The 23,703-nt window shown below is 42.6% G+C and overlaps 1 protein-coding gene across 5 annotated transcripts in view; it reads left to right on the forward strand.

Moving 5' to 3' along the window:
- Positions 1 to 23,703, forward strand: part of LOC114598659 (receptor-type tyrosine-protein phosphatase C) — an 82,648-nt gene that overhangs the window by 45,286 nt on the left and 13,659 nt on the right. Inside the window, exons 4-21 of one of the 5 annotated variants that reach the window (XM_077928378.1) lie at positions 123 to 314; positions 1,368 to 1,496; positions 3,732 to 3,833; positions 7,802 to 7,819; positions 10,856 to 11,086; positions 11,535 to 11,660; positions 12,360 to 12,506; positions 13,294 to 13,431; positions 14,628 to 14,786; positions 16,524 to 16,723; positions 17,055 to 17,118; positions 17,294 to 17,402; positions 18,657 to 18,697; positions 19,529 to 19,638; positions 20,149 to 20,239; positions 20,371 to 20,447; positions 20,569 to 20,605; positions 22,247 to 22,344. In XM_077928378.1, the coding sequence (XP_077784504.1) occupies positions 123 to 314; positions 1,368 to 1,496; positions 3,732 to 3,833; positions 7,802 to 7,819; positions 10,856 to 11,086; positions 11,535 to 11,660; positions 12,360 to 12,506; positions 13,294 to 13,431; positions 14,628 to 14,786; positions 16,524 to 16,723; positions 17,055 to 17,118; positions 17,294 to 17,402; positions 18,657 to 18,697; positions 19,529 to 19,638; positions 20,149 to 20,239; positions 20,371 to 20,447; positions 20,569 to 20,605; positions 22,247 to 22,344 (2,069 nt within the window). The remainder of the gene's footprint in view (positions 1 to 122; positions 315 to 1,367; positions 1,497 to 3,731; positions 3,834 to 7,801; positions 7,820 to 10,855; positions 11,087 to 11,534; positions 11,661 to 12,359; positions 12,507 to 13,293; positions 13,432 to 14,627; positions 14,787 to 16,523; positions 16,724 to 17,054; positions 17,119 to 17,293; positions 17,403 to 18,656; positions 18,698 to 19,528; positions 19,639 to 20,148; positions 20,240 to 20,370; positions 20,448 to 20,568; positions 20,606 to 22,246; positions 22,345 to 23,703) is intronic. The other 4 variants (XM_077928379.1, XM_077928380.1, XM_077928382.1 and 1 more) reach the window with 4 other exon arrangements.

A 23,703-nucleotide genomic window follows, 5' to 3' on the forward strand; every position in this document is an offset into this window, starting at 1 on the left:
AGCATAATAGTCCTTGTAATTCATCCTGGTTGAACAGACTGCTGGTGCCATTCTGTTTAAGACTCTGCTGTGTAACATGGCTGATTTGTTTATTGCCCTCTCCCCTCACGTGCTCACCATAGGAACTCTTCTTGGCTCTTCTCCCACACTTCCACGCACCACTCCACCCTCACCTGCAAGCACCTCTGAAGCAAAGCCTGGCTCTGCGACCAAGGAGGCAGTGACCCCCACTTACCAGGCCTCCAATGCTTCCGGGATACCTCTTAGCAAAGCAACTGCCACCCCTGCGACTGCTGTCTCTGCCAACGTCACAGGTTTGCTTGGGAGTTTTCTGATAAGAGATTGTACTGCCCCAGGAATACTGTCCTCTCTCAGGAGAGTGGTGGTGGGGAGCCTCATCACATAACATGGCTGGAAACTTTACTTGAATAAGTATGTGAAGTTGCAATGCAATGGATGGTGAATGGCCGACTCTACAACCATAGAATTAGATCAGAAATTAGGAGAACATCCATTGGGGCAGGGGCCTGAGAGGTACGCATGGACAGCTGCTGAGGACAGGAAGCAACTCTGTGTTAGCAAGACTGAAGCTGGCTTTGTGGCTCACTTCACTCATCTTTGCAGAGTTGCTCACACTCACATCTCGTTATGACCCTTTTCTGCTTGGCTAGCTACATGAATGAAGGGGCATGCATGTGAACTGGGCCAATTGTACTAATGATAGGCTGTCCCCCTCCCCTCCAAAGCGTGGTTAGAATCAGGCTTAAAGGTAAAGGTGAAAGTTAAAGTTAAAGTTAAAGGACCCCTGGACGGTTAAGTCCAGTCAAAGGCAACTATGGGGTTGCGGTGCTCATCTTGCTTTCAGGCCAAGGGAGCCAGTGTTTGTCCACAGACAGCTTTCTGGGCCATGTGGCCAGTATGACTAAACCACTTCTGGTGCAATGGGACACTGTGACGGAAGCCAGAGCACATGGAAACACCGTTTACCTTCCCGCCAGAGCGGTACCTATTTATCTACTTGCACTGGTATGCTTTCGAACTGCTAGGTTGGCAGCAGCTGGGACAGAGCAATGGGAACTCACCCCGTCACAGGGATTCGAACCACTGACCTTCTGATCGGCAAGCCCAAGAGGCTCAGTGGTTTAGACCACAGTGCCACCTGTGTCCCATAGAACCACCTGGTCAGCCCACACAGTTGATGCTCCAGGTAGCAACCGCAGCATGTTTCACAGTACTGCTGCTGAATTAGCTTTGCAAGAGATCAGGAATACTGCTTCCTTCTCTGAAGGGGACCCGTTAACCAGTTAATGTTTTGCTGTTGTATCATAACAATGGTAATAAAAATTGTTGCACTTTTGTTACTACAGAGATTGTTCCAACAAGCAGCTCATCCTTCCTCCCTCGCACGGACGCAAACTCTTCCAGCACGCAGGCACTCAGCAGCACTGCTGCCCCTCCTCCACTCTCTCCCTCCACCGTCACACACGCACCACCAGGTTTGCCGTGTTGTTCTTTGCAGTGCCTCTGAGCAATGTCTTAAGTGCTGGGCATGAATATTCAGTTTGTGAGATGGTTAAGCATTATCAGAATGCATATATGTTTTGCTTGAGGTTGCTAAGCTGAGGCTGGATGGCCACCTCTGAGGAATGCTTTAACATTGAATTCCCTGTACAGTCAGGGATGTCAACCAGGTGATTGTTGAGGTTCTTTTGAAATCCGGATATCTTTAAGCTTTTAATTGCATTATAAAGCTGGGTAGTCATTGGAGGATGCATTCCTGTGTGTCTAGTTTAAAAATATCAAGTCAATGGCCAACTTAGTGCATTTTGGACATCTAACCATGAACATTGACTTCACATGATCTCCTAAACAATGTCATGATTTGCTTGGAAACACGCTATGAGTGCTGGTGCACACATCATGCTAAGTCAACGCTTAGCTCAGTTGGTTAGAGTGATCCGAAGAAAGGAGGAGTGAAATGACAGCTATGTTTGTTCACGTGGTTTATGGCTTGCCGTGACATGTGAACACACCCAATTTGCCTTATAGAAGAATTCTCACCAGTTATTCCTGCCCCTTGATACATTAAACCAGGCATGGACTTACCAAACAAATCAATGTACTAAAAGCTAGGATCCAGTGAAAAGGATCATTGGGGGACAAGTTACTTGTATGTATCTTTTTCTGGTGGTGGCGGAGGGTTTCCACATCACTTTATCTACACACTAAGAAAAGCCCCACGTATTTTGCCATATTATAGTGGTTTCAAAGACTCAGAAGCAGGGTGAGAAAGAACATTGGGAACTCTACATGAATAGCAAATTCAGGAATTACTTTTGCCAGTGTAAAATTCTTCCTGGAAGTGATTCCATGTGCAGATAGTGCATTTTAAATGTTAAACTTTTGAAAGGTTAACCTTAATTCCAGTTTTTAGGAAGCAAGGACATAACAAACAGGGAGCATCTCCTTTGCAAACCTGTTTTACACATCCTGTTTTATATGTCTATAATGGTAGGAACTCCTTTAAATGAAATAGTTAACTAAATAAATGCCAGTGGTGCTTATGTAGAATTATGTTGAATTTCCCTGGAGCTTTATGACTCGAGAGTCTAGGCTGCTTTGAACCAAAGAAAGGTTTCACAGCTGTGAACAAATATATTATGAAGTTGCTGTTGTTTTTAAGGCCCAATGTTGTCAAAGTCAGCATTTAATACTGTGTAGTTGGGTAATAAATATTTGCTATACTGAGGCCAAAATGTAAGAGTCACATTGCACACACACACACACACACACACACACAGACACACACACACACACACAAACCCAAGAGATGCTGGCCATTTCAGCCATTTCTAATTAATACCACATTTGCACTGATGTTACGAATTTGTATAAAACCGGGACAGAGTTAATTTGTCTTCCAGTATCTTACAATCATTTAGAATAGAAAACATTTTTCATTCTCGATTTTAATTGAGTTGATAAGAACACATACAGTTTTATTTTTATATGTATAGTGAGGGAGTAATGTGAAAGAAAATAAAGAAGAAGAAAACAAACAAAAGAAAAATTGAAATCGTGATACAATTGAGTATATCAGTGATACAATTCTTCCAATAAATGTAGAATTATTCTTGATAAATGGATTCCATGTATTGTTATATTTATCCAGACACAATCCGCACCCAAAAGAATACCTATAGATATTCCAAATGCATGCCCACCCACTGTGGTAGACTTGTAAAAATGAGGAAGGAAGGAAGGAAGGAAGGAAGGAAGGAAGGAAGGAAGGAAGGAAGAAGAAAGGAAGGAACCTTTATTCATATATCAAAGTGAAATGTTTTGTAGACATCTGAATTATCACTTCTGTTCTTCATTTCGAGTAAGAAATTAAGACTGCAGTCTTGTAGATACTTTTCTGGGATTAAGTCCTACTGAACTAAATGGGTCTTACTTCTGAGTTGGTATGAATAGGGAAGAATTGTTGCAGCAGCATCTTATGCAAACGCCCTCAGAAGTAAGACCCACTCTCTTCAATGGTGCTTATCTGCAGGTCTGTGTGTGTAGGACTGTACTTTATATTCCCATTAAGAAGGCTAGTTTTCCTTTTTACAGGAGAAGGAACACATTTTCTCAGCTTGCAGTTGTGCTTCAAGGTTGTTTCCATTCATGGGGATATGCCATCAATAATTGCTGAATGTAACGCTAACGTTCTGTTTATTTCCTGGCAGATGATGGGGATAATTCCACCACGCATACCAACATTTCAGCGTCCTCTGGCACTCCAGCAAACATCCCTCCAGCTCTCTCAGAGACCACCACTGGTCCAATAGGTGACAAACTTGCACACATTTAAGAGCATTGCTAGCACCACATGCATGCATGGCTTTGAATGGCATCCAAATTCCTTTGAGAATGAAATCTTTCCTGTGCAAACACAATTGAAATGAATTGGGATTCGTGCAGAAATTATTTAGTAATTCCAATCCAAGAATCTGGTTTAAGAGCCAAGACTGACATCTGGCATATGAGAAGTGGGATACTGCTTTATCTAAATTGGCATATCTTACCCCAATTCTAGAATGCACTGCAACAAACATAAGAACTTGCTACTTGAAGCAAATTATCCATTTAATTTAGGTGGCTTTCTCAATAGGCAGCACTTTTCAATCTCTGTTACTGTGTATTTGTCATAAAATTTCATTAACAGCAGAAGACCATAGCACCTGGTCACCAGGCATACTGAAATGTATTGTAACAGTTATTGGAATTGAGGATGATATGAATATTCAAGATTTCACAACAACATCAAAATTATAATAAATTATAATAAATTATAATTTAAAAAGGAATTGATCTAAAAGGCTCCTGCTACTTATTAAGGAATGTTTTGGTAGTCATAAAAAGCATACAGCAAGGTGACTGAACAGAAAATAAATGAAAGCAAACCAGGAGCCAGGGGTGAACGAAGGCATCGTGACACCCGGGGTGGGGCATTGCTATGTAGGGCACATGTGTGGCATTGCTACGTACAACGCGTACAACGCGGCAGCGCTCCAGAGTCATACAGATGGTGCTGGGATCCTCTGCTCACGGCTGCAGCCGCGAACGGTGGATCCTCCACATTCGGCTGTAGCGGCGACAGAGGGATCCCACCGCCGTCCGTACAGTGCTTAAGAGGCGCCGATGGCAAACCGCTATGTACAGCACATGTGTGGCGTTACGTACAGCGCATGCATGTGCTGTACATAGCATTTTGCTGCCAGCACCGCTCCTCCACATGCAGCTATGCCGGCGCAATGGCTGCTTGCGCTGCCATGGCGTGCCTTCTTGTCACCCCCCCCCCAGACATGGCACCCAGGGTGCACCACCCCCACCCCCGTTGTTATGCCACTGCCAGGAGCAAATAATAAATAAAAACAAAAGCAGAAAATAGATGACAAAAATTACAAATTGCAAACCAGCTTGGAAGCGCTGCTAAAATAGAACTAAATTGTAGCCCTGGGGCCTTACCCAATGCAGCAGCTCCACTCACAGAACAGACTTTTCTATGAGAACAATGGAACGTCCTCTTCCCTGCAGTTCCCCACACACCTTCAAACAACTCTGGAGCAGATTTTGGAGGTTAGGGGAGAGGAAAGGAAGCAGAGGTTCCATTGCATGAACAGAACTCTGCTCACGAAACCCTGGATTTGGTCACTGCTCTGATGGAAGACCATTTAGGACTCCTAGATTTCCCACCTTGAATTCCATCATGAAAGAAAGGTGGAGCAGGACTATCATTAAATGTTTTAAAGTGTTGGATCCCCTAGAAAGTGCTACTGGGCTACACTGCTGAACTACAGCTCCCAGTTCACCCCAGCAAGCATGGCAAACGCCCTGGGATGATGAATGGTGGGTCACCAGAATATGCAGGGACAAAGGGTTCCTCACACCTGATATAGGTATTTAAAGGCACATTTTCTTATGGAAGCAGGACAGAACAGTCCTATGTGTACACACTTTTGAAAGTGGCAAATAGACCGATTCATCCATCCCCAAGTCAACGAAAATGTAGGAAAATGTAAAGAAGAATAACTGCCAATGGAATGAAAGCAACGAACCTCATAATTTCTCAAGAAAGTTCAAGCGATAAGTCAAACAAACATCACAAACCAAAAATGGAATTACTGTTTTCAACCAACAATAAATGTAGACAAACCCCACATGCAGCAGGCCTGCCCCAAGATCAGAGAATAGTGAGGCAATCAAATAAATGTTTGGCTATCTGACAAGCCGTTGAATTAACTTCAGACTGTATCGACGGTTGCAAGCATTTAAATAGCTTATTTGGGAAAATAATTTACACTATGTCAGAACCTGTCATCTGAGGACAGTTTAGTAGAAAATAGGAAATAGGAAACTTGGAAAATAAAATCAACCTTTAAGGCTAAGTTTATAAGTAGGCGATTTCAATGGGAAATAGCTAGTTTTGCAAAACATTTTTAGCCATTTTGCAGTGACTTAAGTTGTGTGTTCAGACCTTTAAACCTCCCCCTTAAATAAATTCAGACAAGACTCAAATTTTGGTTTGGTTTTTGGCAGAACTTAGGCCACAACTTTATTGATTACAGCAAGTGAGTGGTTGCATAGGCTCTGGTTCGGCTAGCTCTCTGCACCCTTGCAGGTAGCGCTGACCCAGGGCACCAGCATAGGTCAGCCTAGGGTGAGCACCCGGATAGGCCGGGAACAGGCTATGTCCACCACCCAGATGTCCCCCTGGACTCTGGCATGGGCACAACCCCCTCACAGGGTTGACCAAACCATTGAGTCCCTGGATTCCTTTAACGGAATACCCTTCACATAGGGATGGCGAGAGCGTTCTCCCATCCCTATCACATGAACCAGAGACTATCCGCAACCTTACAAGATGTGACGATTTGCTACATGGCAGGCGAAACCCAAATGGCACCAGCCAATCAGCCAAGTGGGGAAATTCCTGCCGTGCCCCTGTCCCAACGACAGACGACACACGACGGCATAGCAAGGTCAAACGCACAGCCCTAAAAAATTAGGGAGAGGTGGGTGGATGTTCCAATGCACGCACCAAAAGAGGAAGCTCTGGGTCACGTGCATAGGTATATATAGGCCCCTTGATCCATTTAGGCTGCGTCCCATTGGCCTGATTAAACCCTGCATCAAGGGACCTACCAATTGGGTGTTGTGGCTATCCAATCATACCCACCAGCAACACAGGGTTTGGTTGCCAGGTCTCGCCACAACACGTGCCCTCTTTAAGGGAGGACCCGATTTGTCACGCCGTTTTGAACTAGTATTACAATATACAGCAAGGATGCAGACATGTTTGCTGAGCGGTCCCACTAGTCCCAGAGATGGGACTTAGCCATACAGAATCTCTGTAAGGTGCAGGTGCAATATAAAGTCAAAATAACCACATTTTGAAACTTAAGCATCGGCAACAGAATTCAGGTGCTCTTGCATAAGATCTAATTTCATTTCAATAACGTTTACACAGGAAATGTTTTTTGGGGAAGACCAATAAAAAAATGTTGTAGTTTTGTGGCTGTAAGAGTTTGCTCTGAAGATGCTACTGCCCTGACATGATGTCTACCCCAATATAAGAACAGACAGGCGACAGAAACTCCCGGCAAACACCAAGCATTTGTAGGGCTCAAGTTACCATGGCTCAGTTGTGGGGCCACCTTTACTGAGAATCCTGCAACTGACTAGGACCGCTGCAACCAGTAGCAGCCCAGTGTAACAAGGCCTTGGAGGCCGTTCAGCTGCCAAGAGACCAATTGCAGCAGAGCCACAAGTGTAGAGATACTGTCTTCTGGACGTTGTATTAGCTGTGGTTGAGGTTTGCTGGTGCCTGCATGTGTTCACTAGGCCTGGGGTGCATATCATATCAGAGCAGCAAGGTCTGTAGGCCACACCTCAAGTACTGTATACTGCATTTACCTCCATTTGAATGCTATTTCATTGGTCCCCAGTAATTATGCAGTATTTCAATTATTCAATGCAATGTATAGTTAACTGTGTTTATGCTTAAATGCCATGAAAAAGATCAAAACCATAGTATAAAAGGTACAATGTTATATAGATATTTTAATGATGGAAGCTTATATTTTAATGTCTTAACGTAATTGGTTTTTATGTTTTGTAAGACACTTAGAAGCTTATATTGGCACTAAGCAGTATATAAACACACACACGTATACACACTGTATGTGAATAATTATTTTCTCTTTGATACATTTATAATGAAGAGCCTTCTAAGATTTTATCTTCTTTCTTACAGCTACTCCCGTGGACTGCAGTAAGTTTTAATGTTTTCTTGAAGATGGGACCCAACTTGTTAGATGTCCCTTTTGTTATTCTCAAGGACACAGATAATTCTCAAGAACGATAATGAAATACAGAAAACCAGGCATTAAAAATGTGCCTGTAAATTGCAAGATTTGGGAGTCACTAGCAAATAATGGGACCATTCACATATATGACTCATGCATAAACGAAATATCTTTGAATATCCATATAATATGTAAGCTAAATATGTAGCTAAAAATCGACCATTCCTTTTCATTCCCTGAACTTCATGAAGGTCAACAGCTGTGGCCTCCCAGGAACTTGAGGTTCTCCTGTATTTTGCAGCCCCCTCTTACACAAACAGCAGTCAAAAGATCAAAGGGCTATGAAGCACAAGCAGTGGCAGATCTGAGGGCTTCAAATTTCAACGAGGCCCTGTGCAATGCCAAAATATGGTGCCCCCCCCCCCGCCTCTCACCTTCCATTCTGCAGCATAGTTACGTACGGTGCCCCTGAGGATCTGCGCCCAGTGCGACTGAATCAGTCGGGCTCTCCTAAATCTTTCCCTGGCACAAGCCAAATTTGGCAGAGCTGCAGGGCATTCCCCACCATACAGGTAGCTGCTGAATCAACAGCCTTGCTTTGTTTAGTGGCTGGGATGGCAGGACAGGAAAGGGCAGAGACTGGGGGAGAAATCTTACAAATCAGAGGTTCGTTTTTAGCTGGTTCTTTAGAAGAAGGGAACACAAGTAGACCCAGAGAGTTGCAACTCAACAAAATGTATTTATTGTATACATTAAAATTGCAGTCCCTAATACACACACACACACACACACACACACACACACACACACACACAATCTCTTGTAAAGTTGTTATTAGTATTCCAATATACCCCCAATAGTATCCAAATTATAATAATAATTAATTCCCAAATTATACAATTATCAAAATGCCAATCAACTTCCAATTATACATTTTAGTTAAAGTGGCTCCCCGCATGGTGGATTGGGTTCATTTCTGATCTTATATCACTGTGTTCCATAATCTTCATATCAGTTACATTTCAGTTATAAGTCATACACACACACATTCTCAATCATACTCACCAACTTTGCAGCAGTAGCTGATCAGGCTATTGGCAAGAGGACGGGTGGCAGGTATTGTAGCGCTGGGAACATGTAAAGTTCCTTCTTTATATCAGACATTACATGGACCACTTACAAACATGGACCACTTACAAACGCCATCTCCAACTTCTTGAAAGATTCCATCAGCGGTGTCTCTGAAAAATCTTACACATCACTTGGGAAGACAGGTGAACTAATATCAGTGTACTGTTGAAGCAAAGATCACCAGTGTTGAAGCAATGATTCTTCAACACCAACTTCATCGGAAGGTTATGTTGTGCAGATGCCTGATTATCGTCTTCCAAAGCAACTACTCTATTCTGAACTTAAAAGTGGAAAGTGTAATGCTGGTGACCAACAAAAGAGGTTTAAAGACAGTCTCAAGGCAAATCTAAAAAAAAGTAGTATAAACACTGACAACTACGAAACACTGGCCTGCGAGCGCTCCAGTTGGAGAGCAGCCTTTACCAAAGGTATCATGGACTTTGAAGACATGAACGCAAGGGAGAAACGTGCTCAGAGGAAGGCACGCTTGGCAAATCCACACCGTGATGAACTCCCACCCGGGAACCAATGTCCCCATTGTGAAAGGACGTGTGGGTCCAGAATTGGCCTCCATCGTCACTTAAGGACTCATTGTTAAAACCGTGTTTATGGAAGACAATCTTACTCGGCTACGAGTGATCGCCAAAGGAGAAGATATCAGACATTACAGCTCTGGTGATTCACTGCAATCTGTTCATCATCAAAGTTGTTCATCACATTCCAGAGTTCATCACACCCTTGTTAGTCAGTCTTGCTCAACACCCGTCCTTCATTATCAACCTGTTTGTACGTCAGGTCTCATGAGCTCAGCACCTCTTCCTCACTTCACTTGCCAACCTTATCAGTTCCACAAGTCTTAGCAAGACTCCATTTTAGAGTGGTGTTCTTCAATCTAAAAACAGGCCTACACTCATTCCTCCATTAATACCATAAATTTCTAATGAATATGATTATTATATTCATTACATATTGCCAATTGAGTTTGCATTTAAGGTTGAATCGCTCACATCTACTCTTTCCAAAGCAACGTGAGAACTGAAACACAGCTGTCCTTCAAAAATCGTACCTATCCGAATTTTGCAGTGTAGAACTCCAGCTGACTGCTCCTTACAACAACACAGATACTGGGTGTGGGTGTAATATGTGTAGATTAGTCAAAACTGCATAGAAAATATGTGTTTATTAGGATAAAATTGCACTAAATCGATCAAGGGTTTTTCTTTTAAAACCACAAACTGCTGAAGAAATGCAGAGAACTGAACTTACAAAAACTAGAAATGGAGACAACCAATATTGACAAGTCCTTCCATGCCTTGGAAGGGGACAGGATCACTGTGCCAGCCAGGAGCTGCTGCACCAATTGGGTCAATGGATTCCAGGGCCTTCTGATGGCTGCTGTTGTTGGGGATCCTGCCAGGGGCACTTTTGCCTGTCTGTAGATGTGTGTGGAGAAGTGCCAAACCAATAGAGTGATGCTGGCATGGCTGGCAGGAGGCCACCTGGACAGCTCTGCCCAATCACATTCCTCCACCACCCTAGCCTGACACAAAGGTGTTTTCTTATGGGGGAATTGTTCCGTTGGTGAGCCTCCGATGGCCATTATATATATTGCTGATGAGCTGCGCTTGGCTTGGTGTGTCACACAGGTTGGGCAGATCTGGTTAATGAACTGAAATATTTCCAGTATGAACTGAAGGAAAACAAGCAGCTGCAAATCTAAGTAATCAGCAGAAGAACAGTTTCTCTCACCTGTAGTGCACATACTGTGCCTCTCTTTAAACTGTTAATGCACATTAAACATTGTTTGTGGTTTGATTGTTTTTAACATGTTTCAGTGCAACAAGCATTTAAACATATCTCTCATCTCTTAGGTCGTATAAACATTTCAGTGGCTGATTATAAATACAATTCAGAAGGCGTCACTGCAGAACTTGCAGTTATGAAAAGGGCAGAGCTGCAAAATATTAGCTGTGGAAATGCCCACTGTACTTGGGACAAGGTCCGAAACACACTTGCTGGACTTCAAGAATGTGACGAATACAAGATAGTAGCATCTTTTAATGGATGTGATGATTTCACATTATCAGTTCATGTCCCCCCTGGTAAGATCTGATACTTCTCATTTATTTAAGCAAAATCTGCCTTATTGTTTTTCAGCCACTCTGATGAGCTGTTCTCCCCCCAGTGCTAAGCTATTGGGAGAACGTAACCTGGGGGTATGTCAGAGGGCTAGAGAGGGTGCAGGAAGTCAGTTTTAATTTTTTGGGTGTCAACTAATATACTGGTTTTCAGTTTCTCACAATAACAGGCTTTTAAAGCTAAGCAATGTTTTTATTTCTCCTTCCATCGTATCTCATAGTCATGTAACACATAAAAGTACACTAATTCAAAATGAATAGATGAACACTGAAAACTGTGTTAGGTACTCATTTGGGGTAAAATGATGCAACCCACTAAGCAATATATTATCCAGCATGCTTTTAAAACTGAAAAAGAAATACTGAACAGAATGTCATTGTGATATTTTTCTCCTTTTTCTTTATTTGGAAGAAACCGATAAGTGGAAACTGGAAGAACCACAAAAAAGTAACACCAGTGTGACTTTATCTTGGAACAATCGCAGATATGATAAGCATCATTGCCATATAAGATATTCCTGTCACTGTCGTCCTCATGGTAGGAGATTTTGGAAGTTTTTGCATTTCTGTCTTTATTGGCTGGAGAATTAAATGCACTTTATTGGGGACCTTTGTTTTTGTGTCCTATGTATGGACGTATTTAGAAATAAGTGTAGAGAGGTGGAAAGGCAAGCAAGTCTGGTAAAGGTATGAGTCTCTCTCTCTCTCTCTCTCTCTCTCTCTCTCTCTCTCTCTCCTTAATGAAATAGCAAGAAGAAATACCTCCTGCAATAGGGAATATGAAATCCAGAAGGATCTTACTCTACACGAGTGGCTGCAAGTCTCTAAAAAACCACAAGTTGTTGATAGTTACTCCAGATTTAATTACTGTAGATAACAAGGGTGCAATATTTTGTGTGAAGCATTAGATATGGATGATGCTAAAGAAGTGTAGGCTAGGGGAGACCTAAAACATATAGCTACAGTCAAATAGCAGCTCACGTGGAGGTGAGGTCAGGGGAAGGAAGAGGGATCTTGTCAAAGTGGCTCACCATAGCTCCAGTTCTTATCGGCAAGACAGTGGGATAGCATGTTCTTGATTCTTTGTCAATCAAACTAACCTACATGACCCTCCATGTCTTCTTGGACTCAGCTCCCTCAAGTAGCATGGCCAATGGTAAGGAAATTCCCCATCCATGGCATAGATGCTTCTGGATGCCTGAAGTACGGAGCAATGATGTTTTGCAATTTCTTATAGATCAGAATTTTCGGACCACTGGAGAGCAGAATGGTTGTACAGTGACAGGTTTATCACCCAACAAGAACTACAATTGTTCATCAAAAATATGGTATAATGGCAAAAATGTGAAAACTGGCAACAAACAGCTAACAACAGATTATGGAAGTGAGTATGACAACATGATGCATAGCCACTTATGAACTTGCCTTCATCCCAGAAACTAAACTTTTATAACAAAGAAGGGTATCTATGTGCACATATAAATAAAAGCATACAAATAGGATTCAATGTATTACTGTGATAGATTATAATCTGGGCAGGAGTGCCTGATCCAAGTTTGGAGGCCCTTGGGTAAGATGTCCATTGTGGGCCCTTTCTCCAGCTAGGTCCACCTTCTTCTCCCCACTGTTTATTTTCTGGCCTTCCTGAGACAAAACTGCATGGTAGTCCAAAGGGAGCCACAAGCAGAGTCTCCTGCTCTTTCTCCTTACTCCTGTCACTACACATTCACTCAGAGGACAGGGGAACTGACAGTAGGGATGGACAGATCAATCATAAGTCCACCCTGTTTCATCCATCCATCCATCCATCCATCCCTGGCCCTGCCTACTGCTTTTTAAACATTTTTATATCTTTAATTGCTTAGTAGTTTTTGAACTGTTGAACTATTAAAAATCAGGAAGAACCTTCCACCATTAAGAACTGTTCAACAGTAAAATTTTGACTTTCTCGGAAGGTAGTGGACAGTCTTTCACTGGAGGTTTTTAAGCACAGGTTGGGTGGCCACGGGTCATAGATGCTTTGGTTGAGAAGCCTGCATTGCAGTGGGTTGGACTAGATGACGCTCAGGGTTCCTTCCAACTCCATGATTCTGTGATTCTATGAACTATCACTGGGTTCCTGAATACTTTTTAAAAGAGTCCCCCCCCCCCCCGCTAAATTCCTGCATCAGCACCTGGCAAGCCTGAAGATATTTCATGGAATTCAAGTAATTCTTCAATAGAAATCACGTGGAAGAAGCCACAATCTGAAGAAAATGGCCCTATTGATGGGTACATGGTCTGCCTCGGGGACCACTGCAGTGAAAAAGGTATGTACATTTTGCATTATTTTGCCAGAAAGCATATTAAGTCCATTTGTAGATATTAGGTGTGTGTGTGTGTGTGTGTGTGTGTGTGTGTGTGTGTGTGTGTGCAGAGATCTTCTGATCTGCTTTGTGGCCCCTGGATCAGGCAGACCCATCTTGTGATTCTCTGGGGGGGACCCCCACCACTCTGTCCCACATCCAGTCCTGTATCAAGGAGGTGGGGGGGTTAATCGTAAATCCTAGTTAAACAAATGGGATGGAGGGGAGAGCAGTGGGGTTAGATCTTGCAGGGTGCTGCTTGCTTGTGAGTTCCTTCCCTGCATTGAAGCCCTTAGCGAAGGTAGCAGCACCCTGGGAATCATTTTTAATGTTCTGAGCATGACATTTATTTTGGGGTGAGTATTTTTAGATCATTTTAAAACTATTTTACTGGGGGTGTGCTTTGAAGAGTTGATTACAAGCCAACAGCCCTGTCCCTCTTTTTTCTAAGTATTCCCCTAACACACAGGCTGCGGGAAAATTTCTCCATTGATTTATAGGGGTTCACCAGTGATCAGAGCCATTTTCTGATTGGGAGGTAAATACCGTATTTTTTGCTCTATAAGACTCACTTTTTCCCTTCTAAAAAGGGGAAATGTGTGTGTGTCTTATGGAGCGAATGCAGGCTGCGCAGCTATCCCAGAAGCCAGAACAGCAAGAGGGATTGCTGCTTTCACTGCACAGAGATCCCTCTTGCTGTTCTGGCTTCTGAGATTCAGAATATTTTTTTTCTTGTTTTCCTCCTCCAAAAACTAGGTGCGTCTTGTGGTCTGGTGTGTCTTATAGAGCGAAAAATACGGTAGATCAGCTCATTTTTGAGAGAAATGGAAATCAAGGAGTGCTTGCGCCCATCTCTGCCTTCTTAGCTTTGAAGCAGTGTCTCTTCTCATATATTCCTCCATGTGCCTTGAGGTCTATTCCAAAGAAGGCCTATTCAATATTTTTTTTATTTGCACAAAGAAAAGCAGTCTGGGAATGTTGGGGTGGACCTTTGTGCACACCCCTCACCCCACTTCCAGTTTAACTTTCCACTTGTTCAAGCAAATGCCTGAACTGTAATGTCATGTATTGTTGAAAGCTGGCCATTATCTGTATTGATGGTTTTATCTTGTTCCATTCCATGTAATTTCTAATCTTTTAAAAATGTTTTTTTTAATTAGAAAATACAGATAATGTTTCAAAGAATACCAGTTATATATGGAATGACTTAAAGCCCTACAAAAATTATAGTGTCTATGTTTGGGCATACACCAAAACACAGAATGATGCAGTACTGGAAGGGCAACGAAGTAGCAAGACAATTCCCACTAAAGCAGCAAGTAAGTTGTGTTCTCAAATATTGTGCTAACGCTATGACTAAAAGTCCGTCCCCCCTATTTAAAAACTTGCTACATACAATCTGCTACTGTATGCATTGCAGACTACATATGGGCAGCTGCATCTAAATTTATCTATGTGGAAATCATTCATTTTCAACATTTAATGCATGAAGATTTATAGGAATGATTGGAATAATTTCCTGTGAAGTAAATTGTTATTTACCCACCCTCTTGGGTAATATCCAAGCATCATCTGACTTATCAGAATGGCTCAAAGTTATTGATGATCAGAGGTCTATAACATCTACCTACACGTTCGTTCTCCGTTACGTTTGGTGGTTGTGATGGAACCAAAGGAGGTTGCGCTAAGTACTTGAGGTCATATTTTGTCCCAGACTATAGGAAAGCATTTATACTAATTTGTCTAAATGTTCTGTCATCAGCTATGTTGGAAGGAATACTTGTGCCATGTAAAGAGGGGTGTTTGGGGTGACTTTTGGAGGAATGTTGAAAATAAGTTCATTAAAAACAAAGGAGCAAGCAAAAACAGAAAGGCCTGTGTGACTTGACAGGAAAAAGACATTTCTTTTATTTTTCCTGGGTGGACTAGAGCAGTTTGTTATCATGAGGCGATAATGAAATGCCTCTAAGAGTGCAAATATTCCGGTTGGAAAAATGGTCAGGCTAGTCCTTTGCTTACTAATGAAAGCTTCCTCTAACTCTAAGACATTTATTTCATACAATTTATATACGGCTTGATTGAAAGAAGAAGAAAACCCTCAAAAGCAGTTTATAAAAAACTAAACAATAGAAACAGTTAGAAACTGCTATTTAAAACATTCAAATAATAAATAAAATCAGGAATAAGCGAAAAACAGACCGAAACACATGTAAGCATTCTACATATTTGGGTAGGCTGTTTTACATTGTGCTTTGCCTGCTGTTTTACTATTTACTAGAGTGCAAGCCACTCTAGAAGCACAGCGTATTGAAGGGCAGCGTATAGATCTTTGAAACAAATGGATAAGTCATATCTGTGGCAAGAGGTTCGCTTTCCTGCCCTCTTGCTACTTCACTGGCTGCCACTTGTGGCAGGAAAACTCTGAGTGCCATGACTTCTTGGCTAGCGATTCAAAGCCTACAACATTTCTAGGGGAGTGAAGGAGAAGATCTTTTGTTATGGTGCCAGTCCTTGAAATCTTTGATTCATTAAAAGCAGTTTGTCTCCAAAAGCCTATTGGACCAATAAATAGTTCACCTGCCAGTGGAAGGACAAGGAGGGAGCCAGTCTGGCTTCTCCAGGGAGAGAGTTCTGGGAGGCCTTTGGTGCTTTGCCAGCTGATGGCATTTTGTTGAATCCCACTGTATAATTTGTTCTTTTAGTGTATAGTTCATTGCTTTGGACATCAAAAGCAGTATATACAGTGGTACCTCGGGTTACATACGCTTCAGGTTACATACGCTTCAGGTTACAGACTCCGCTAACCCAGAAATAGTGCTTCAGGTTAAGAACTTTGCTTCAGGATGAGAACAGAAATTGTGCTCCGGTGGCACAGCAGGAAGCCCCATTAGCTAAAGTGGTGCTTCAGGTTAAGAACAGTTTCAGGTTAAGAACGGACCTCCAGAACGAATTAAGTACTTAACCCGAGGTACCACTGTAAATGAATGGCATTATTATTATTATTATTATTATTATTATTATTATTATTATGCCTTAACTATTTGTCTTTCAAACAGAACCAACAGGTGTGAGAAATCTCAAAGCGGACTTATCAAACGAAGCAAACAATGCTGTAAAGATCAAATGCTCAAAGCCAGAACAAATAAACGGCCCCAAAGAAGAATATATCTTGTACCTGGAGGATGAGAATAAAACGAAGAAAGATTGTTCTTTTGAAGTTAAAGACCTGGCTTATCTGACAACATACACGTTTAAGGTAAACTGCTTAATTCTGATGTTTACATTGAGATATAGGTAGATGCATTTAATTCATCACCTCCCTGGGTAATGGTGTTTTCCCTTGTGGAAGCTGCAGACAAAACTAGAATTAGTCGGCTCTTCCTGCCACTGGCTTTGGCGCCACCTAGTGCTGGGCTCCCTGTCTTCTGCCCTACCAGTCCCAATGGGCAATAGCCATTTGTGTAAAAGTAGCTCTTTTGATTATTGCATCTTCACTTTAGATGGGAAACCATTTGGGATATTGTTTGTCTTTGGTGATACATTTTTGACAAATCGAAATAGTATCCGCTGTTCTTTCTGTTTATTAGGTTGGTTTTAGCAACGGGAATTATACCTCGGAAGCCTTGGCCTCTAATCCAGTAACAACCAGATGTAAGCTAAAGTTTCAACCACTCCTATCAATTTACTGATTAATTTACATGTTAAAACACAAGAGCAGGACTTGACATAAGGTTTAGAAAGCGAGTAATGGAACAAACTTTTGCTAGCATTTCTTAAACCTTTTCAACATAGCTTCTCTCTCCCTTTGTTCTTTCGAATTTTGCAGATAATTCTCAAGCCCTGATTATATTTTTGGCATTCCTCATTATTGTGACCTCTGTGGCTTTGCTCCTTGTTTTGTATAAAATCTACACTCTTAACAAAAAACGATCATCGTAAGTAACCCCTCTTCCTTTCTTCTCTTAAGTATATGAAATAAAATGAGAAGACTTGTCGATATAACGTAGAATGGCGTGAGATTTCTTTCTCCTTTATTTACCTACTACATTGCTCCAAGGAGTTCAAGGAAGTGTACATAGTTTATCTCTTTCCCATCTTGCAACAACCCTACGAGAATCCTACTCCAACCACCTAACGCCTGCTTCGCAGTGGCTTCCTTTGGCCATGGTCTGTTGGTTGCATATTTCTCCGGTGATATCTATAAGGAATCACATGTCAGGAAGTGTAAAGTAAGGTAGAGAAAAGTGAAGTTTTCTCACGGGGTGGTTGGACAGGAAGCTACATCAAGCCACACAGGGCCTCCCATGGAAAGAAAATAAAGTCCCTACCAGAGAAGAATGGCAGATTAAATTGATGGATTATGCTGAAATGGCAAAAATGACCGGAAGAATCAGAAATCAGGAAGACCAACATTTTAATAAGGAATGGGGAAAATTTATAATTTATCTTAAAAGCCACTGTAAACAGCTAAAATCGTTAGTAGGATTGGAATAACACTTGTAGTTTAATGGTGACTTTGGGACATAATGGAGATGTAAAAGTTTTGGATTATTATGAAAGATGCAGGAGGAAATGACTAACAGTAGGACCCACAAAGGGGAGGGGAGGGAGCCCAGGAGATTCTTTGGAACCTTCTGTTTATGTTGTATGTTGGATATGGGATTGTAAAACTTTAATCTGAAAAACCAGATAAATAAATGTATATTTAAAAAGACACACATGCCCCGCCCCCAATCCGCGCCATCACTGCAGCTTACCAGAAAGAAGAGGGGTGGGAGGGTCAAGGCTGTGCAAATGCACTTGTGAAACCAGTTGGGCACCACCAGTGCGTTTGCACTGTGATGACCTCCCTGCCACCTCACCCCTCTCCGTCTCTATAAACTGCAGTGGCACTGCTCCTCAGAGGCCAGGCCTCTTCCTGCTGGCCACTCCTGATTCCTTCTCATGCTAAAGTACCCTCCATGGGAGTTGGGTTATAGTCACATAGGAAAGAGTTATATTGTTATTCCTTGACCAGCACCACTTTTATGACTTTTACTAATACTGGAGTGACATAGGACCAAACCAGACACGAGCCTGCGGATCTCACTCGTAAACTTTGCTGGATGTACCTTAGAATTTGGTTGCAGAAAGCTTTGTTAACATGGAGCATTGCTCTTAGGCTTCATAACCGTTTGTGTTTCTTACAGGGATCCAGATACAGGTATGCAGCCTCTTATCATAGGCAGAGGTTGGTATTCTCCAGCTTTGGGCAAGTGCAAGCATTTAATTGATATTTTTGTCTAGCTCACCATAAAGCCTTTGTAGCAGTACTGAACCCCGAAGCATGCTTCTTGGAGTCGTAATGTAGAAACTTTCCTCATGGACCTTTGTAGGCTTTATAACTATTGGGGTAACAGGATTTATTACCTTTCGGTTAACCCTTCAGTACACAGAGTATGTGGGATAACCAGCCTCATATAACCAACATGATTCAGTCTACTTAATGGATGAAGGGGTTAATGCCATAGAGTAAGCTGTCTTGCCTGGCTTAGCCTATGTCACTTCCCTTCACCTTGAGAGGAAGGTAAACAAGCTTATTGTTCGCCTGAGAAGCTCAATATGTGAAAATGCAAAACCCTGTTCTCTAAACTGAGTTGCATCCAAACTTCCAACAGTAACATCAGGGAATTCTTGTGACCTGACAAATCTTCCAGACCTAACTCTGTAATGTTGTTAAATGTACATGTTTTAAGGATGGGGAACCCATGGTCTTCAGATATTGGATTCCAGTCCCCATCTGCCTCAGCCAGCATGGCCAATGGTCAGGAATTATGGGAGTTGTAATCCAACATATTTCTATGCCTGCTTTAAGAGAATGTAATACTCTTAAATAATGTGAATTATTTGGTAGTGCTTTGCCGAATGTCATTTCATTGCACTCAAGCTGTATAACTTGATTGCAAACCTATAACAAAACTATAGGAACCTAAGCATGTGTTTAAATATGGATTGCCTTTGTGTGGTATGTATTAAAAGAAACAAATGTCATGACATATATGTTTTTCTACGTGTTTTAAAGATGATGAGAAACATCTGCTGAACATAGACCCAATTCCTGCAGAGTTGTTGTGGGAAACATATAAGAGGAAGATAGCAGATGAAGGAAGACTTTTCCTGGACGAATTTCAGGTTGGTGCCCCATTAAAAGACATTAGCCAAGTAATGCTTGTGGCTGGCTTGCTTTTGTTATGGGGTAAGAAGTTCCCAAATTCCCTGAAGGGCTCAAGGTTGGGGGGGAGGGAGGGGGGGAAGTGCAGAGCACAGCTGTGTAGCCCAGAAGGCTAGAATTGCATTATAAGAGATGAGTCTTGCTGAATCCTTTGGCAGTTAGTCCTTGTTGTTGTTGTTGTTGTTGTTGTTTAGTCGTTTAGTCGTGTCCGACTCTTCGTGACCCCATGGACCAGAGCACGCCAGGCACTCCTGTCTTCCACCGCCTCCCGCAGTTTGGTCAGGCTCATGTTTGTAGCTTCGAGAATTGGTTTGCAGCTCTGAATGTGGATAAACTGGATTAAGGAGTGCAGTTGAAATGAATTATGATGTGAATAGTTTTGAAGAGCTAAATATGTCATTTATCCCTAACTGTGGTGGCAATGGTTTCACATAATTCTTTTTGCTGAGGTTGTTGTTGTCCTTTTGCAGAGCATTCCCAGAGTTTTCAGTAAATTCACAATAAAAGATGCACGCAAGTCTTACAACCAGAACAAAAACCGTTACATTGACATCCTCCCTTGTAAGTACATATTGCAAATTGGGTTCTTCGTGAGAATCCTTTATCCTTCCCTCCTCCCCCGAATTTATATCAAACTGAAGATAACCTTTGATAACGTCTTAACCTTTGTTTATGACTGTTTATATGAAAAGATGACTACAACCGTGTGGAGCTTTCTTCAATACTCGGGGACCCTGGATCTGACTACATAAATGCAAGCCATATTGACGTGAGTGACCACTGTTAGCAAAATTCCTAATGTCAGATTGAAAACGTTATTCATAATTATTCCTAAGAATGTGCAGATATTAGTTTGTCTGGGCATAATAAGAAAATACTTTATCTTGTAGGGCTTCACAGAACCAAGAAAATACATTGCTGCCCAAGGTTGGTATTTTGGTATTACTTCTTCTTCTTCTTCTTCTTCTTCTTCTTCTTCTTCTTCTTCTTCTTCTTCTTCTTCTTCTTCTTCTTCTTCTTTATTGAATATACCACAGAGCCTAGGGCTTGCTGATCAGAAGGTCCTAGGGCTTGCTGATCAGAAGGTCAGTGGTTCGAATCCCCACAACAGGGTGAGCTCCTGTTGTTTGGTCCCTGCTCCTGCCAACCTAGCAGTTCGAAAGTGCAAGTAGATAAATAGGTACCGCTCCGGCGGGAAGGTAAACGACATTTCCGTGTGCTGCTCTGGTTTGCCAGAGACGGCTTAGTCATTGTTATGTACTGAAGTTCTCACCCTGGGCCAGCAGGGGGATACTGTAGATAGTTATGCAAATGACTACAGTTACATTGCTCTGGAGCTCTATATAAGCAGGCTGACTGAGCTCCTCAGTTCAGTTCTGTTCCAGCTTACAAAATAAGGAGCTGCTTTGGAGAAATTGCTGTGTCGTCTGCTATGTCAACCCACAACTTAACAGTCATGCTGGCCACATGACCCGGAAGCTGTACGCCGGCTCCCTCGGCTAGTAAAGTGAGATGAGTGCTGCAACCCCAGAGTCGGCCACGACTGGACCTAATGGTCAGGGGTCCATTTACCTTTTACCTTTACCGCCCTATACCCGGAGGTCCCAGGGCGGTTCACAGAATAAAATCAAAATACCACAAAATACATATTCAAAATAAGAACAACAACCCAATAACCTCCCCCCCCCCAAAGCACACATTTTCTTTTTCCTTCCCTTTCCACCTTAAATCATTCAGGAAAGTAGTCTCTCTCTCTTTCTCCGTGCTCATACATATGAGGGGCTGCTGCCCCAGCTTGCATTGCTAACCAGCCCCACCTCCCACCCTTTCCAACCCTATCCCCTCCCTTTACCCCTCACCCATGCTTCCCATAGCCTCATAACTCCATCAACCTCCCTATATTCTAACATCTCCTTTATTCCTCCCATATCCACACAGCCCCTTCAATCCCCTATATTTTCACAGCTCCTTTAAGCTCCAGTCTCTCATCTATCTGCCACCTCAACCTCACCTACCCGCCATCGTCCGCTGCAAATCTCCATCACCTCACAGCTTGCTTGCCCAATGCTTCCCCATCTCCTCACAGCTCACCCCAATCCCAAGAGGACGCAGCTGCTGCCAGTCACAGAGGAGGGAGGAATGAAGAGGAGACAGTCTCTTCTCTGTCCTGCCCTGACAGAAAGAAGTGTGGATTGTGAAATGCACACTTCCTTCTGCCGATAGCATCAGTGAAGGGAAGAAAGACTTTCCCCTCCATGGTGGTAGTGACAGTGGAGAGTACTTGAAGGCCTGTGTCCCCAGCTGTGTCCTCCCCTTTCTCCCAGACTACCCACCCATTCATTCACCTGATCAGCTGGGCCACTCACTTGCCCTGTTCCCAGACTTCCTTCACCTTATTGTGCATGGATTTGGCCTGACCTAGCCAAAGTTAATTGCTTTTAAGTTTCCTTGATTTTTGTGGGGCCTGCGTTTAACTCTCTTTCCTTCTCTTTAAAAGTGCTTCTATCTTTGGCTGGGTCATGCCCATGGCAATCACGCCAACTGCTTAAAGTAAATATTTCTGCCCAGGTCCCAAGGAGGAGACAACGGATGATTTCTGGAGAATGATCTGGGAGCAGAAGGCAACCATCGTCGTCATGGTGACTCGCTGCGAGGAAGGAAACAGGGTGAGGGAAAGAGGTGCACTCTCCTGTTGTGGCTACTGCAAAAATATGCATGACTCTGCTTACTTTATTCTTACACCAATCCGGTTAATTATGGGAAACCTCTTTGGCCACAAAATATACCCAAGAGGATGTACAAAGGCTCTGTTGTGGCTCTGTGGTGGGTCATAACTTCTGCTAATGAATTTATGAGCCAACCCAAATTCTTCTGGGGAGACACTGGTAATCTGGGTGCAGGAAATGGCTACTGACTTGATCAGCAGCATGCATTGACTTGTCCAGGCTCTGCTGCTACTACCATTTCTTATGGTTTGTCTTGGCCAAGTTTTCCCAAGAAGCGCGTGCTTACCATTTGCTGGAATGGGGTGGGGTGGGGGAAAACTGTTTCTCCTCATGCTATGCACAGGGACTTCTGAGAAGCATCAGGCAGGCCATTGTGGGAAATGAGAAGATGGAGCAGAAGAACATTTGGGCTGACCCAACACAGCTCTCCTCTGTCTCTCTCTTAAAAAACAAAACCATTTCTGCGGGGGTTGCATTCCAGGTCAAAGCTCATGTTGACAGAGCATGCATAAGTCCACCCCACCCCATTATACCTCAGCGGCACCCCTGTTCCACCCCATCCTTTCCTCTTCTGGGTCAAAAATGACCCATGGCTTCAATTGGAAACACCTAAAATGGACACCGCCTGTACGTAATTTTGTTTGTATGCTGCCTTTTCAAATGATGCTCAAGGTGGCTTACAACATGAAAGCCATACCTAACTACGGCGTACCAAAAGTTGTCGTAAACAATAAATAAAACCTTTTTTTAAAAAAAATACAAAATGAAACTGAACAATTTCCAAAAGATCTAAAATAAAAATACAAAAAACCAACAGCAACAATACCCCAGCCCTAAAGTCTGCCCAGCAAACCTCAGCTTTTGTAGTTGGAGTCAGTCAGGGCCCTGCCCTCCAAGGTGAGGTGGAAAAATTCCTTCAGGGCAGGGAGCAGGTCTTCCAGGACTCGTAGCCAAGATTACATCTGACTGTATTTTTTTACATTAATAATAATAATAATAATAATAATAATAATAATAATAATAATAATAATAATTTATTTATACCCTGCCCATCTGGCTGAGTTTCCCCAGCCACTCTGGGTGGCTCCCAATCAAATGTTAAAAACAGTACAGCATTAAATATTAAAAACTTCCTGAACAGGGCTGCCTTCAGATGTATCTCACCTTTTCTACAAGCAGCAAAAGGTAACATTCATGGTTTTCTCCTTCCTCATTTTTTCTCCTAACAACCCTGTGAGGTTGGACTGGGCCCTGAGTTGATTCCTGAGGTAACCCAGTGAGCTTCATGGTGGAGATTTG

Source organism: Podarcis muralis, chromosome 5 (assembly GCF_964188315.1).
Source record: "Podarcis muralis chromosome 5, rPodMur119.hap1.1, whole genome shotgun sequence".
Classification (NCBI taxonomy): Eukaryota; Metazoa; Chordata; class Lepidosauria; order Squamata; family Lacertidae; genus Podarcis; species Podarcis muralis.